Here is a 16296-nt window from a genome sequence, read left to right as displayed (position 1 = left end):
ACTACGGATCTTTGATTTGTGCCAAATCTGTTTAGAAATGAAATTGGATCCGGGATGTCCATGCCGTTCGAAGAACGAGTGAAAAACGATTTAAAATGAGGAAGTTATGTCCGTCGGAAGATTGGGGTTTGAATCTGTAAATTCTGCAGCTTTTAACTTAGAAAATTTTTAGCAGAATGACCCCTCGCGCGTAGGCGCACTTGGTGCGTACGCGCCGTTCTTCGAGAAAGCGCCATCCACGCGTGCGCGTGGAGTGCGCGTACGCGTGGACCTGTTTTCATCCCAAAGTTGATTTTTGAGTTTTAAAAGCCAAATTTCATACTTCTAAGCCTCCGATCTCACCACTTATGTCTTAAATCATTATGATATGCCTAGCATGAGAAAAAGGGCTAGTGAATGTGGTAACTTGCGAGTGAAGCAAGGGAAAAATGAATGATCATTGAGGATCAAAGATGATTATGTGAGATGCGGATAATGGCGGTGGAAGTGCTTGTTGTGCCATGGGCCGAAGGGCCGTAATTGTTAATGAATTGGCTGGTTATGGATTTAACCGTGAGCCGGATGGCTAGATTATTGCCGTGTTACGGCGGAGCCATGTTTATGGCCAAGTATAAATGCATATATGATGTTGATTGAATTGTGAAGGTTTGCACTTCCACCATTGGAGATGAGGGTTTCCCTGGGTAGTAGCAATGGCTAGCCACCATGTGCTCCAGGTTGAGACTCGAAGCTCTTTTGACCCTATGTCGTAAGTGTGGCCGGGCACTGTGAAAGGCCCGGATGAGCTCGCCCCCATAAATATTCACCAGTGATGGTGATGGATAAATATTCACCAGTGAGGGTGATGGATATGGATCATGATTATGATCAAGTTTATGATGAGTATAACTCGAGTTGGGGATGCACGACAGAGGGACAGTCCAATGGCTAGCTACCAGGACTTGTCGGGTTGGCTCTATAACCGACAGATGATATCATCAGCCACTAGGGACAGGCATGCATCATAAGCATACTACATGAATTGTTTGAGATTGCCTATTTGACTGCATATTACTTGCTAATTGCCTAAATGCCTTATTTGTTCCTATTTGTAAATCTCTTGTCTGATATAACTGTGTTTGCTATATTATACTCCTGCTGGTTGTTGGGAGGTCTGAAGGAAGTAGAAAGGGAAGTATTAGTTAGACTGAAGGATCTTTAGTTAGTTGCCGCTTACGGTTTAGCTTGTTTATAAGCTTTGATATTTCCTGGAGGAAGTTCTAGGATTGCCTTCGGCTTTCCTCTATTATTATGTATTATATATGTGGAAGCTGTTACCGTACTGGGGACCTCTGGTTCTCACCCATGCGGATTTTGTGGTTTTCAGATGCAGGACGCGAGGCTTCTCGTTGAGGCATGCTGGGGACTTCGGGATTAGCGAAGATTCTTGTTCTCGGGACTCTATCTTGATTTATATATCTTGTTTAGATACTTTTATCTCCATTAAATAATACAAACTGTGATGACTCCTTCTAGAGGGGATTTTGGAGATTAGGTTTTCGGTATTTATGTCCCTTTGGGTTTTCCTTGGGGTTTTCCTTATTTTATTATATGTATATATTGCTATGCTCGAACCGGTTACCTTCGCAGCCGGATTTTGAGTCTTGATATTCCTGTTTTTGATACTCTTTATATATATGATCTTGCGTTAGCTTATCCTTTGCTCGTTGTGTTAGTGATCGGAGTGTTGCGCTTTCGAGTTGCGGTTTTTGTTTATCCCTTTTTTCTACAAGGCTCCTAGTTATAATCAATCATTCATACTACTATACGTACTAAATTTTTGTTTTAGAGGTCGTAATACCTTGCCATCTCTGAATTATGACTTAAGCATAAGTCTCTGTATGGTAGGGTGTTACAGTCTGCGCAGCGGATAATGCAGGAGACAATTTTGTTTTGTCTCATAAAACCAGAAAAACAAAATAGAGCAGGGAAGAAGAATGTGACACAGTCATATATCCTAGTTCAGTTTTCTTATGCAATGCAACCTACATCCAGTCTCCACCACAACGTTGGTGGAATTTTCACTATCATTTAAGTATTATATAAACCAATTCTCTAGGACTCAACATAATCTTATCTGAGACTCATCAAGCTTCAACGTAAACTTGATTTGGTAATGCAACTATCTAAACTGGACACACTAAGTGATTACCCAACTTAGCAAGGGGTACCTCACAGGAACTTGATACAAAACAGAAAAACAACCAAAAGAAATCTGAAATCACTCTTGCCTTTTCTCTCAAGTGTTTCTCTCAGCCTTTTTTACTATATGGTTTTTTCTCAATGCCTCTCTTTCTTTCCTTTTATCTCAAACAGAATACAAAGAAAGATATACATTGAAACAGAAATACAAACAGTAAACAATGAAGGAGATGATGATTCACAGCTTTTGTGCTATAAGTTAAACTAGATTCAACTCTTTCTAAAGAAGCTCTTCATCTTGGCAGAATGTTTCTTTGATGTAGAAATACTATCCAAAATGTTGAACTCTCTCAGTGAAGCTTTCAAAACAAACTCATATTCTGGTTCTCTCTCCTTAATTCTCTAATTAGAATCATTTTTCCCTTTTGTACCTTATTATGAACTAAGGCTAAGGTTCCTTCAAAGGTCAACTTCTTGGTTTTTGAATCACATGTCATCTTTTCCTTCTCTTTCTTCAATCAACCCCAAAAATTAGGGATTTTGACTCTAGTTATTTACTTGACCGAGGAGGACAGAGTAGCATAAATTTGTTTCTAAGTGATAAACCCAAACACAAACCTTTGAAATTGTGCTTGGCTCCAAGTAACAATGTAAACCATTGATTTATAGTAGAGAAAACTCAGCCACCACTTATTTTTTGTTGTTACCCAAAATGGTGGTGCAGAAAGTTGGAGAAGAAGTGAAGAAATTAACTTGTATGCAAACGGAAACAAATTACCTTTAACCTCTGAATTAGTTTAACATGCTTTTGATTTGCTTGATTGGACATTGCTTTCTTGTTTTACTTTCTCTTTCCTTCTTTTTTAGTGTTTAAGTTCAAAGGTGAAGCTATCTCTCTCTATGGTGTTTGCCTAAACTAAACTTGTGAAGTTTAGCTTCGGGTAGCTTTTCTTTTGCTTGATTGATATTGGACTTAGTTTTGATTTCACTTGGATCACTTTGCTTTATTGGTTTGGACTGCAACAAAAACCAAATGGGCCTGCACACTTGAACCAATTCATCAAAAACCATTTGGGTTAATAACCCAACTTAATCATGTTTGTCATCATCAAAGTGTTAATTATTTTTCTAACTCAACATGTTTAATTTTTATTTGGAAATAAAAAATATTTTGATTTTATAATAGAAAAAATTCCCCTTAATTATGGTTAAAAAAGAACACATCACTTCGGATGTTTTTTTATACCTAGATTTTGAATGTTGACATTTAAAGGTTTCATATTTTTTTTGGGAATATACAATAAAAAATAAATGAAAGGAAACAATACCTCTGTTAAGTTTTTGATATTTTTTAAATGATTTTGGATATTTTTTCTCATTCAACATTTTGTTATAAAGTTAGTTAGTTTCTTAAAATGTTAACTAAGGTAGCGTTTGGTTGAGAGACAGAGATAGAAAGATTGAGACTGAGAGACAGAGACTCAGAGACAGAGGCTAAAATAATTTAAATAAGTCTCAGTATTATGTTTGGTAAAAAAATATACAGGACTGAGTTATGTCTCAGTATTCTGTTTGGTTTGATATAGAAATTGAGACTAAAGTGTTCCAAATTACAAAAACACCCCTAATTGTAAAATGAAACCCTAACCTAAATCCCGTTTCAATTTCCATCCCCTTTCTCCTGAGCTCCAACCGAGAAGTGAAGGAATCACATGTCAATCTCGCCGCCGGAAGCAGCGCCAACGATCCCGTCGGGTAAGGTACGCCACAGCTTCTCTGATGCTTGTCAATTGCGCCGTCAGTTACTGGTGAGGCTCAGGTTGTTGTGTCGTTCCCCGCCTCTACCTCTACGTCTGCCTCGCCAGCGTTGCCGCCGTTCTGCTCTACGCTTTCCTCGGAGCTGTGTCTCTTCTCTCCTCTCCTTCTCTCTCGATTGTCGCCGTTATACTCATGTAGGTACAAAATCTTATTATTTTTCCTTGTTTGCTAGTTAATTTTTCTGAAGATCAAAGTTGATAATTTTTCTTAAGATTATCTAGGTTTGAAACTGATTTTAAAGCTTACGTTGGTGTTTGGAAAGGGATATATGCCCTGGAGGGAAATAAACGGTTCATAGTGAAGGATCCTCGCAGAGCTCATTTGTTTTACCTGCCATTCAGTTCACAAAAGCTAAGAATTACTCTTGCTGAACAAAAGCTTAATGGTAAGCAGATGGAGCAATACCTAGAGAGGTATGTGCATTTAATCGCAAGAAGATATCGATTCTGGAATAGAACTAGGGGAGCAGACCATTTTCTTGTTGCTTGTCATGACTGGGTGAGCTTCTCTTTCAGACTGTCATTTCTTTGATTAGTATTTATGTAATGTTTTTCAACAAGTTAATGTCGATAAGCTCATTCTTTTAACTGACCTCCTTTTAGAAAATGTTTTAAGCAACAAGCATTTGTCAATTCAAAATTTTGACCGAGATAATTAGTTAGGATTGTCCAACCTTTTCCTTTCATTACCGTTCAATTTTATAAATTCCGTGGCTCTATATGAGATTTTGTCAGGTGAATGAAGAAGAAGCCTCCCTCTTTGATGTGCTACAGTTATTACTTGCAAGTGTTATATTTGTATCATTATTTCAAAAACTTCCCAAAGGTAATGTATATGTTTATTGTTGATTGGATTCCATGTTTGTTCTTAATTTAAAAACAAGAAGGAGCGAATTATATATATATGAATTCTTCTCACCTTCATGCAGTGAGTTTTGGAACCATTGGAGACTATGTTCTTTTTCTTGCACGTAGTAGTATAAAGATTTGAAGAGTTGGCCTTTAAACCAATATAGCCAGCCCCAGAAACCGAAGCTGCAAAACTTCCAGCATACATATTTCTCAAACTGAAGGTTGATCTGATCTTGAAGGAGGCATTGATGAACTTGTGAACAAAAGAATAATATAATGGAATGAAGGGAGATGCTGAAAGATGATAGTATTTACTATTTAGTAAACTATGGGCACTTGAAAGTGGAGAGTTGCATATAAAGCTACAAAGCCTTGATCTCATCGACGCTCAATAGTAAAAATGTAAAATTACATTATTGTTAGCATCATGTTTTTAAAGTAATTATAATTATTTGTTAGAGTTTCTGCTATGCTACTCTAGCAATGCAAGTTGTAAGATAGTATAGTTTTATTTTACAAGTTTGGCTGGATGTGACATTATTGTGGACATGTCGAAAACCTTATTTACAAGTACTACAAAGTGCTAGGTGTTCATTCAATTACATCTGAAATCTCTGGCATTTTGGAACTTATTGGCAATGAAAATAACGTACCGTTTGCTTATTTGCTTATGCTAAATGAAAGAACTGTGACATTGTCTTTCATCAATTTTACCATATGAGATGCCTTCAGACTTTAGAAATACATACCCACATGCTTTAAAAATCTCTTTAACATGAATAAATATCTTGGAAAACCATCAAGCATTCTTCCTTCGGTTCCCATTTATAAGTTACTTTTAGAAAAGGTTGCACAAGAAATTACTAAAAGAATATTTAACACCAAACATGCTTTCAATATATTTAAAAAAGAAAAATCATTTTGTACAATGAATTGAGTCAAATGAAGAGGCAAAAAATACTAATCCTTTTAATAAGCAGAAGTCTATTGTCATTCCATTTCCCAGAGGCAATTATATTGTGGATTGATCGAGTTCCCAAATTGAAAAAAATTATCAATTTGAAACTGTATAATTAAAGTAAATCTAAAATCCACACATCATCATGTGAATGACAATGTTGCTGAATATATATGTTCATTAAGAATGGATAAATTGTATAGTTAATATATATTTATCATCCAGGACAATGCTGCTGGTATATATTTATCATCCAAGATACATTAAATTGTATTTCTAACAAATAAAATCGATGGAGTAACACTTGAGATATAATTGTAAATTCTTGTTGCTAAGAAACAGAATCAGGGAGCATGACTTTGAGAAATAAAGTACGTCATCATCATAGATTCTTATTGCCAATTCAAAAGACAAGTAATACCGTTTTGACTATCTAATTAATACCAAAACATTGTTAATCCTAAATCATGCTAACTAAGTTCTAAAATATTATACTAAACCACGTAACAAGTTTCCTATAGAAATCACAACTTCAGACAATAAGTACTCATCCTAAAAGATAATGGATCGCACAAGAGCACTCTTCTGAGAATCTATCAAACCCCAGAAGTGAGCACATAGATGCGGATTTTCAGAAAACTTCAATACGACCTGCACCACCTCATCCTCTCTGAACCCAAGCTGTTCAAGCTTCTCACCGATCTTAAACTTCCCATTCACACCGACGAGAGCATCAGCAATTAATTGGGCATTCTGTGATTGGGTAACACTGGATTGCTGGATATGCTCAGCCATCCTCTCTAGGAGATCAGTTTGCCTCCTCTTCCTACTAGAATGCCTTGTGTTACCTGGACCTGCACCAACATTAGAGTGTGACGCTTGTCCTTGCCCTCTGTCAATTGTTGGATTTGCAGACATGTCAGAGTCGTAAAATCCTTGAGTCTGGTCTTCAATTTCTTCATCGACTTGTTCCTCTGCGTCAAAACCACTGACTGCACCTGCCCCCGTGGCTCTGTCCTTTCCGAATATACCTTCCAACTGATGAAACAAAGGGAATGGCTTCCCAGGAGTATAGAATTTGGTCGGGTGTGCCTGCAACAAAAAAAAGGTTGTCCTGAATATACAGTCTACAGTGACAAATCATTCAACTTGAGTTAAATTGAAACAGGACCTTCATCCATGCATCAAGGACATCTTTGCTGTCAACCACGACACATTGTTTTTTGGAATTCCAGCCAAATCCACTGCATGCAAGCATCTCGGAAGCATACTAATACTTCTCCTTTAGCCGCTTATGCTTATTCTTGCAATGTTTGGTGGTTAGGGTATAATTTGGGAAGGCCTCCAGCATCTTCAAAGCTAGTTTTTCAAAAGTTTCGGGTTTGAGTTGACGATAATCAGCCTTCTGACCATCAACAACAAACTCCTCCATGAAGCCAACAAATGCTTCAGTTTCTTCATCACGCCATATGCGTTTGTCCATCATCACCTAAGAAAAAGTAAACATGAAGATATTGTACAATCCAATACTATCACAACAGTCAACAATAACCATCAACAAAAATTCTTATAAATACAGAATAAATGTCAATTACAGTATCCATGTATCGATTCACAACAACTCTTAAAATTCCATTAATAAGTCTTACACTACTATCACAACAAGTCTTTCAAACACAAATTAAGCTATTAAAACATAAATTCGATGCAAACATAAACAACGGGAATGCAAACTAGGCCTAGAAGCTACTCCTATTCCATGCAACTCGCTTGCCACTCTTCATACATCTCAATTGCCATGTTGTCACGCCATTGTGTCCATTCATTCGTATTTTCAACAACATTAATCATACCATTCGGCGTATCCTCTCCATCAGGTAAAAATTCATCTAATAGTCTAGTTTGTTCTTCCGAATCCGTATCCATATTCTTCCGAATAAAATTTTGCAACAAACAACAAGCAATTATAATCTGACTTTATGTCTTTAGAGGGTAAAAGCTAGGATTTCTTAAGATTGACCATCTCTTCTTGAGCAACCCAAAGCATCGCTCAATAATATTCCTAGCAGAAGAATGTTTCCTATTAAAATACTCCTATAATTGCGAGGTGCACGTGCTCCTTGGGCCCACTCTCTAACATGATAGCGAGTGCCTCTATACGGTGCTAGAAACCCAGGACCATTAGTGTAACCAGCATCAACTAAATAGTAATTACCTATAAACAATTAATACAAACATCGTAAGCTTAACTACCGTAAACAAAAGCTATATGTCTAAATCTAATAGTGGCTTAATTACTGTGTGGTATCCTGAGACTGTTACGACGAGTAACTGCATCTCGAAGTATTCTTGAATCATATTCCGATCCCTCTCATCCACTAAGTACATAAACAAAGCTCATTTCCCGGTTACACACTCCTAAGACGTTGGTACAGATTTTACCCTTTCTTGTTCGATATCTTGACTTTTCAGACTCAGGGACTGTCGTCTCTATATAAGTGTCATCTAATGCTCCCAAGCAACCCTATAATCCATAGAAAATTATGATACTTAGATACACAATCCTTCCAGCCGAACAAGAAATTATATACATAATCTAGTAGTTATACCTTAAACCTCCTCCGGGTGGGGTCTACACAATCCTCTTCAACCGGAGAAGCCTTGGCGAACAAAATGCTTTGGATACGTATAACAGCCTTTAAAAAATTATTGAAATACTTACTAACTGTTTCTCCGAACCTACAAAATCTAACTTGTAGACTACGATTTTTTTTTGTGATGCGCTAAGATAATTAAAAAAGTTGCAACTTGCTTCGACAAGCTTACTTGACCATCCTCTCGAAGTCATCCTTGAACTTGGAGCAACTCACACAAATTAGCAAAGGCATTTGTGTTCATTCTCAACTCCCAAATATAATTTCTATCACCCTTGCCAATAATACGCTCTAAAGCATCACGTCTAATTTTATTATTCATTCTTCCGCCTAACGACACTTGCCCACTACTACTATCCTTAAAGTACACAAACAATGTAAGAACAAAGAACATCATCAAATTATCATGCTCCCCTCTCATGTCTTCATAAAAAGATACGCATCGCTTAAAAATTTTCGATCACTCCATTCCCTCCTAGCAAAGTCATTTCATTCAAAAAAGGCATAAATATTCAACTTTATCTAATAAAAAATGAAATTAGAGATACTCATTCAAATAACAAATTCATCAATACGTCTCACTCTTTAGTAACAACTAACAAATCAGTAACAAATTAAAGATATAACAAATTTAGAAAGAATATAATTACTCTCCAAAAATTAAATACAGAGAAGACAAACTTCATACAAATAATTAATCATGTTCATATATAAAATTAATCAAGAAAATTGAACCCAAAGATGACAAGCTTCATGCAAAACAAATTATTCAAAAAAAATAAGAAGCTAAAGAAAGATTCATGTAAAATTAGAAGAAGATTCAAGCATATATAATAAAAGGTTCAAGTAAAACTATTGCCAATAAGATAAATGCACTAAACTGACCAAGTTTTAATAGGACAGAAATTCATCAAGATAACTTCTTCTTCATGAGTACTCTCATTTTAATAACAAATTGATCAATGCATCTCCCTCTTTAGTAACAACTAACAAATTAGTAACAAATTAAAGATATAATAAATTTAGAAAGACTATAATTAATCTCAAAAAAATTGAATATAGAGAAGACAAGTTTCATACAAATAATTAATCACGTTCATATATAAAATTAATCACAAAAAAATTGAACTCAGAGAAGACAAGCTTCATGTAAAACAAATTCTTCAAAAAAAAATCAAGAAGCTAAAGAAAGATTCATGTAAAATTAGAAGAAGATTCAGGCATATATAATAAAAGGTTCAATTAAAACTATTGCCAATAAGCTAGATGCACCAAACTGGCCAAGTTTTAATAGGACAGAAATTCATCAAGATAACTTCTTCTACATGAGTACTCTCATTTTAATAACAAATTTATCAATGCATCTCCCTCTTTAGTAACAACTAACAAATCAGTAACAAATTGAAGATATAATAAATTTAGAAAGTCTAGAATTAATCTCAAAAAATTGAATACAGAGAAGACAAGTTTCATACAAATAATTAATCACAAAAAAATTGAATTCAGAGAAGACAAGCTTCATGTAAAACAAATTCTTCAAAACAAAAACAACAAGCTAAAGGAAGATTCATGTAAAATTAAAGGAAGATTCATGCATATATAATAAAAAGTTCAATTAAAACTATTGCAAACAAGCTAGATGCACCAAACTGACCAAGTTTTAATAGGGCAGAAATTCATCAAGATAATTTATTCTTCATGAGTACTCTCATTTTAATAACAAATTCATCAATGCATCTCACTCTTTAGCAACAACTAACAAATCACTAACAAATTAAAGATATAATAAATTTGGAAACACTAGAATTAATCTCAACAAATTTAATACAGAGAAAACAAACTTCATATAAATAATTAATCACATTCATATATATAATTAATCACAGAAAAATTGAACCCAGAGAAGACAAGCTTCATGTAAAACAAATTATTCAAAACAAAAACAAGCTGAAGAAAGATTCATGTAAAATTAAAGGAAGATTCAGGCATAATTATAATAGATAGAAATTCATCAAGGTAACTTCTTCTTCATGAGTACTCTGATTTTACTAATAAATTCATCACTGCATCTCACTCTTTAGTAACAAATCGGTAACAAATTGAAGATATAACAAATTCACAATGAATAAAATTAATCCCAAAAAATTGAATACAGAGAAGACAACCTTCATACAAATAATTAATCACACTGAAATATAGAATTAATCACAAAAAATTGAACCCAGAAAAGATAAGCTTCATGTAAAACAAATTCTTCAAAAACAAAAGCAACAATAAATTCTGCAACAAATTATGTACGGTCTGCAACCTCATGTAAAAAGAATTTTGCAACAAAAAGAAAAACCCAGAAAAGACAAGCTTCATACATAGAGAGTATAAGAAGAAAGTGCTCCCATAAAACCCAAGAGAAAAGAAGCCATTCACGACAAAAATACGAACAAAGAAGAGAAGACAAGCAAAGAGAGGATAGAAGATGAGAATATGAACAAACGCAAACACAGTGACTACGAAGATGAAGATGCGATGGCGACTAACCATGATCACAGTGGCTACGATGAGGAGTAGGAAATGGTAGTCCTGAAGGCAACGATATGGCAGAGGCTTTACAAATGTCTCTTCGATGGTGGTCCAGCATTTAATAATACGAACACATGAGAAGGATACCTAATTAGATTTGTGAAGATGGTGAATTTGGAATTATAAAATTGGATTGAGGGTGTTTTTGGAAAAAAAATTATTAGTTAAATTTCAGTCTTTGTCTCAGTCTCAAGTGTCCTTACTTTTTGGAGGTACTGAAATACTGAAATTTTAGAGACAGAGACTGAACTTTTAGTATCAGTCTCTGGGCTAACAAACAGGATACTGAGTCCTAGTCTCTCAGTCACCGTCCCAGTACTTCAAAACAAATGCTACCTAAAGAAAGTGATGGTTACCTAGATTTCTTATGTTAAGTATTTCAAGTGTTATTTTGAAGACAAACTATAACATACAACTCCGATAACTCAGCCCATCTCATGGTTTTAAATGTTTCTTCCATTAAGTTGAATGTTTGTTGTTGGGAATTAAAAAAACAAAAAGAAATGACAAAAAAGTGCTACATATATTACGAATGTTCTGTACTTGTTATTTTAAATACATCATATGCAACTAAACATGAAAAAAAAAAATCAAAGAACAACATGCACAACCCCTACTTACAATATACTAAGAATTTCCAAAAGAGTTTTAATAAAGACATGAATCCACCATATTGTTAGGGTCATTTAGTGCAATAGGTCCACTTAAGCATTCATTTACAATAGCTTGTGGAATGTTATTTTCTTCCATGTCAACTGCGTCCTGAAAAAAAATATGGAAAATTGAAAGAACATCCACAAGTTACATCAAGTAAGATTCAAAAACTGTAGAAAACAGAATCATTTGAAATAACTAAGGTAGACACAAACCACAGATCCATTTTTCTTCTTTTTTTTCCATGGCTTTCTTGATTGATTAGTCCAAACCTGAAGGTCGTTGTAAGTCATCTACCTGGCAAGGATGCATTTTTCTTCTTTTTTGCTGCATTCATACCGAATATTATGAGTCAGAGAATCAAACACAACTCCGTAAGTACTGCACACAACCTCATTAGAAATTAGTTTCTGCTCATCCATTTTCAAACAAAATGCATCACCCTCTTGTAACACAACACGGAACCTGCAATCACCCTTCTTTATAAATTCCACTTGGTGAGTCTAATCATTTTGCAGGTGTACTCTTGTTGAAATTATTGCTCAATGGTAGAGTTAGATACACAAAGAATAACCCTTTTAGAGTCTGCAACGTCGTCTTCCAATTTTTTTTGCTCTTTGTTTCCAAGAACATTATCATACTTATGGACAAACTGAATCAAGCTACTCTTGCCATGTAAAAACCCACCATAAAATGCGTGCATACTTTCACTCCTTTGAGTACTCCTTATACCAGCCTAGAAATCGCCTTGGAAGAAGATTGGAATCCACACCCCTCGATTATCATAAAGGTCTACACCTATAATGATAAAAGAGACACCAAAAATATAATTGAAAGAAACATTGTCAACTGTGCAAACAGAAACATCCAAAAAATACAGGAAAAAGAACATCTAAAATATGCAAAAAGAAACATCCAGAAGTAATTAGCAAATAAGTTTAATCAAGGTGACTAGCAATGAACCTGAAATCCATTTGTTGTGACCTAAGTCATAGGTTTCTATGAATTTGGGTCACTCACTCTCGAATGAGGCCACAGAACCAGAGTTCCATATGATATCACTCATGTCAGCATGCAAATCTTTGTAGCAAGAGTAACCTAGGTGCTTCTGGGGTATCTTCTTCATGATGTGCCATATGCACCGTCTGTGATGAGTATATGGTAAGACCTTTTTTAATTGCACCAAACATGGCCTTGCATTGGTTCGTGATGATGCCCTGTGGCACAATTCCCATACATTTCACCCAATGCGTAGGTATCCATTCAAAGCTTGGGATATCCTCATTTCCTAAAAGAGCACAACCAAAAAGAGTAGACTTTCCATGGTGGTTAACACCGACAAAAGATGTAAATGGTAGTGCATGCCTACAACAAAGCCAACCACCAATAATGAAATAACACATTTAAGAAACCAAAGTGTGTTAATGAATAAAATTAAAATATAAACAAAAGTACAGATACTTATTTTTCTTGTATATGGTATGAAAAGATACCATATCACCAAAGTATTCATACGATGCTTTGCACTTTTCATCTACCCAGAGTGCACTTTTCAACTTGTAACTCTCATCAATGTCTATTGCATAAAGAAGTTTGGATTGATATCTTTCATCCACAAGAAATACTTTAACATTTCTTTCAAGTCAACATTATCATCAGTAGAATGGAGTTTTCTTATAATGTAATTTCTCATATCCTTTTTTGAGAAACACAAGTTTGAAGAACCATCCACTTCATTAGCGAGTGCAAGGTAGGTTTTGTTGGGTTGTATGTCAGTCTCATCATTATCATCAATGACACACTTTGCATGGATGGTAAGCTATCTGTATTCATGGTATTTAATTGATTTTTTAGAAGAACAATGATGCGAATGCCTAACCTCGACACCATCTAATTCCATTTTTCCCTATCGAACATGACACACATCCTTGCTTTGTATTTCGTAGTAGTTATTATATTTGCTTGAGCTGCTGCCCTCACACGAGACGTGCGATAACCTTCTCGACTACAACTAATGGATTGGTTAATTGGTACCTTTTGTTTCTTATTCATCTTGTCAAAATTTGTGTTTTTGACTTTAATAACAAACCCTACTTTCTTTTCACAATTCGCATAAAATTCATGTTCCCACTCTAGCAAATCAAAACACATTCCTATAGTTGGGATTTCCTTTTAACGAATGTCAGTGTGATCAGGCACCTGTAAAATAATTTAAACACAAAAAGAGTGCTTATGAGACTTTAGGCTGATTTTTAAGTGTTTTTTTTTGTGTAATCACAACCTAAACATATATTCGGATAACATAAAGAAAAAATAACCCAAACATTAAAAACCAACTTTTGAAAGATGAGTAAAAAGAAACATCTGAAATCTAATAACTAATAAACATTCAAAATCATACTAAAAACATCCACTATATAACAAAAATAAACATCCAAAATGAATGCTAAATAAATATACGAAATATACTACTAGAAAAAAAAAAGAACAAAACTACAACCAAAACATTGAAAAAGAAACTTCGAACATGACATAAGAGAAACATCCGAAATCTAACCATCAATAAACATATAATATCATATTTAAAACATTCAATATATAACAAAAAGAAACATCCAAAATGCTTGAAAAATGAAGATACAAAAACTGGAACAAAAAATGTCCAAACCCAACCGAAATGTGAACCATTAGATAAGACAGAAAAAGAACATCCAAAAAAAGAACCAAAAAAATCCAAAATCAACTAACCAATAAACATGTAAAAATCATACTAAAAATATCCATTATATAACAAAAAAAAATCCAAAATGCATGCCTACTATATAAACATACAAAACCTTATTAACAAATCATACAAAACGAAGTACATGAGACTACTAGAAAAAAAAAACTGAGTAAACTACTATTTCTATCTATGAAAGTTCAGAATGCTGACAAATCTACCCATAAAAAAATAAAATTGACTTTATACCCACAAAAGATAGACTTTTGCAGACAAAATTATCCGTCCTAAAATTTAAATAAAATTTTTAAACTACTCTCTAATATAACTTAACTCTGTCTTCTAATTTTATTCTACACCACCACTCCCTCTCAAACCCTTCCACAATTTTCATCTCCAACTACCACCATCACTTTCGCCATCACCATCACCAACAACATCTCCACTGCTCCTGGACCGGTCCCAAAGCACCAATTTCTTCCCGATCCGGTTCGCCAAGAAGGAAACCCTGTCTCCGCCTCCAAAAATCTTGAACTTGATAGACTCCCTAAAGCATCGGAATATCTCCGGTGGAATCCTCCCTGTCTCCTCCCACTCCATCGTCGTCAAATCAAACCATGAAATCAAGATCGTTGAGAACAGCGCGTTCAGCAAAAATGTCGACTTCAATCCACCAACCATCAGCACCGTCGTGCGACCTCCATTAGCCACTACAAGTCAAACTTGTAAAGCATGAGGACACGGTCTCTAATTAGGACTGAACTCCACAGTTTCACGGGAAGATTGGAGGAGAATTTCATCCATTGGTGGTTGTTGTTGCCGGAGAAATAGAGGGCGACGAGTTCAATGAGGACCATCACCAATGGCTTCAATGCTTGGTTTTACAATGATGCCTTTTAAACCCTTCACTCTTCTCTCATTTTTCGTTACCCATTTCTGATTTAACGCTAAAACCATAAACAAGTTCTGAGCTTTTGAAGCTTCGGAGGAGGATAGGAACTCTAGTGTGTTTTGGGTTAGTTATTTACTTTTCCATTTGAAATTTTTGGAATGGATATTTGTGCTTTGAAGGATGAAACAGAAGGGGAGGATGCGACGGAGTTGGAGTTTTGGAAGGAGAGGAAGGCGAGGGGGAAGCGGAGCTTGCAGTTGAGGTCAGAGTCGAAGAGGTGGAGGGAGGAGAAAGGGTGGTGATGGTGATGGCAGTAGTTGGGGAGGAGAGTGGTGGTAGGGTTTGAGATTGGGGTAGTGGCGCGTGAAGTTAAATTAGAAGTTAGAGTTAAGTTATATTAGAAGGTAATTTGGGAATTATATTTAATTTTTTAGGGTTCGGATAATTTTATCTGCAAAAGTCCATCTTTCATGGATATAAAATCAATTCATGAATAAATTTGTCAGCGTTCTGAACTTTTATTGGTAGAAATAGTAGTTTACTCAAAAAAAATAAAGAAAAGAACAACCAAAATGTTTTAAAAAAATATGAACATGACTTGAAAGAAGCATCTGCTATCTAACATCCAATAAATATCCAAATTTAGGATAAAAACATACATTATACTACAGAAAGAAACATCCAAAATGCGTGCAAAATAAACATGAGATCTGGAAAACAAAATCCACAATTAATAACTATCTACATTTATGTTGAAAACTAACAACCAATAACTATATATCCACATTCATATTGAAACATCCAAAATATAATGAAAAAAATCCAACTTACTCGCTACATAAACATACAAAACCTGACAAAAAAACATTCAAATTCAAACAATACAAACATTTAAACTAACTTACATGATCATTATGTTGACAAAGAATAAGATTAACGCCATCAACATTGTCTTCAACAGAAGGATAATTCACAAAGAGACTAATTTC

General features: G+C 34.9%; 2 protein-coding genes across 2 annotated transcripts; one reads left to right on the top strand and one right to left on the bottom strand.

Moving 5' to 3' along the window:
* Positions 1–3806: 3806 nt before the first annotated feature.
* On the top strand, positions 3807–5513 carry LOC107609918 (putative glycosyltransferase At5g20260). The gene is made up of 4 exons (XM_016311975.3): positions 3807–4137; positions 4262–4497; positions 4734–4824; positions 4928–5513. The coding sequence occupies exons 1-4, from the start codon at positions 3894–3896 to the stop codon at positions 4987–4989; spliced, it is 633 nt and encodes a 210-aa protein (XP_016167461.1). The 5' UTR covers positions 3807–3893; the 3' UTR covers positions 4990–5513.
* Positions 5514–6360: 847 nt separating this feature from the next.
* Positions 6361–7171, bottom strand: LOC148550609 (uncharacterized). Its single transcript, XM_088494279.1, has 2 exons — positions 6980–7171; positions 6361–6900 (listed from the first exon to the last, which is right to left on the bottom strand). The coding sequence occupies exons 1-2, from the start codon at positions 7064–7066 to the stop codon at positions 6361–6363; spliced, it is 627 nt and encodes a 208-aa protein (XP_088350405.1). The 5' UTR covers positions 7067–7171.
* Positions 7172–16296: the final 9125 nt, after the last annotated feature.

Source organism: Arachis ipaensis, chromosome B7, assembly GCF_059453495.1.
Source record: "Arachis ipaensis isolate K30076 ecotype BB chromosome B7, ASM5945349v1, whole genome shotgun sequence".
Classification (NCBI taxonomy): Eukaryota; Viridiplantae; Streptophyta; class Magnoliopsida; order Fabales; family Fabaceae; genus Arachis; species Arachis ipaensis.
The sequence above is the reverse complement of the archived record's forward strand: the minus strand, read 5'-3'. Positions and strand labels throughout refer to the sequence as shown.

Bases quoted from the DNA above. Each gene is read 5' to 3' on its own strand.
- LOC107609918 (XM_016311975.3), top strand. From the start codon at position 3,894: ATGTCAATCTCGCCGCCGGAAGCAGCGCCAACGATCCCGTCGGGTAAG. The intron at 4,138-4,261 runs GTACAAAATCTT...GTGTTTGGAAAG, and splicing joins TCGCCGTTATACTCATGTAG to GGATATATGCCCTGGAGGGA. The intron at 4,498-4,733 runs GTGAGCTTCTCT...AGATTTTGTCAG, and splicing joins TTGTTGCTTGTCATGACTGG to GTGAATGAAGAAGAAGCCTC.
- LOC148550609 (XM_088494279.1), bottom strand. From the start codon at position 7,066: ATGCTTGCATGCAGTGGATTTGGCTGGAATTCCAAAAAACAATGTGTC. The intron at 6,901-6,979 runs GTCCTGTTTCAA...TTTTTGTTGCAG, and splicing joins TCCTTGATGCATGGATGAAG to GCACACCCGACCAAATTCTA.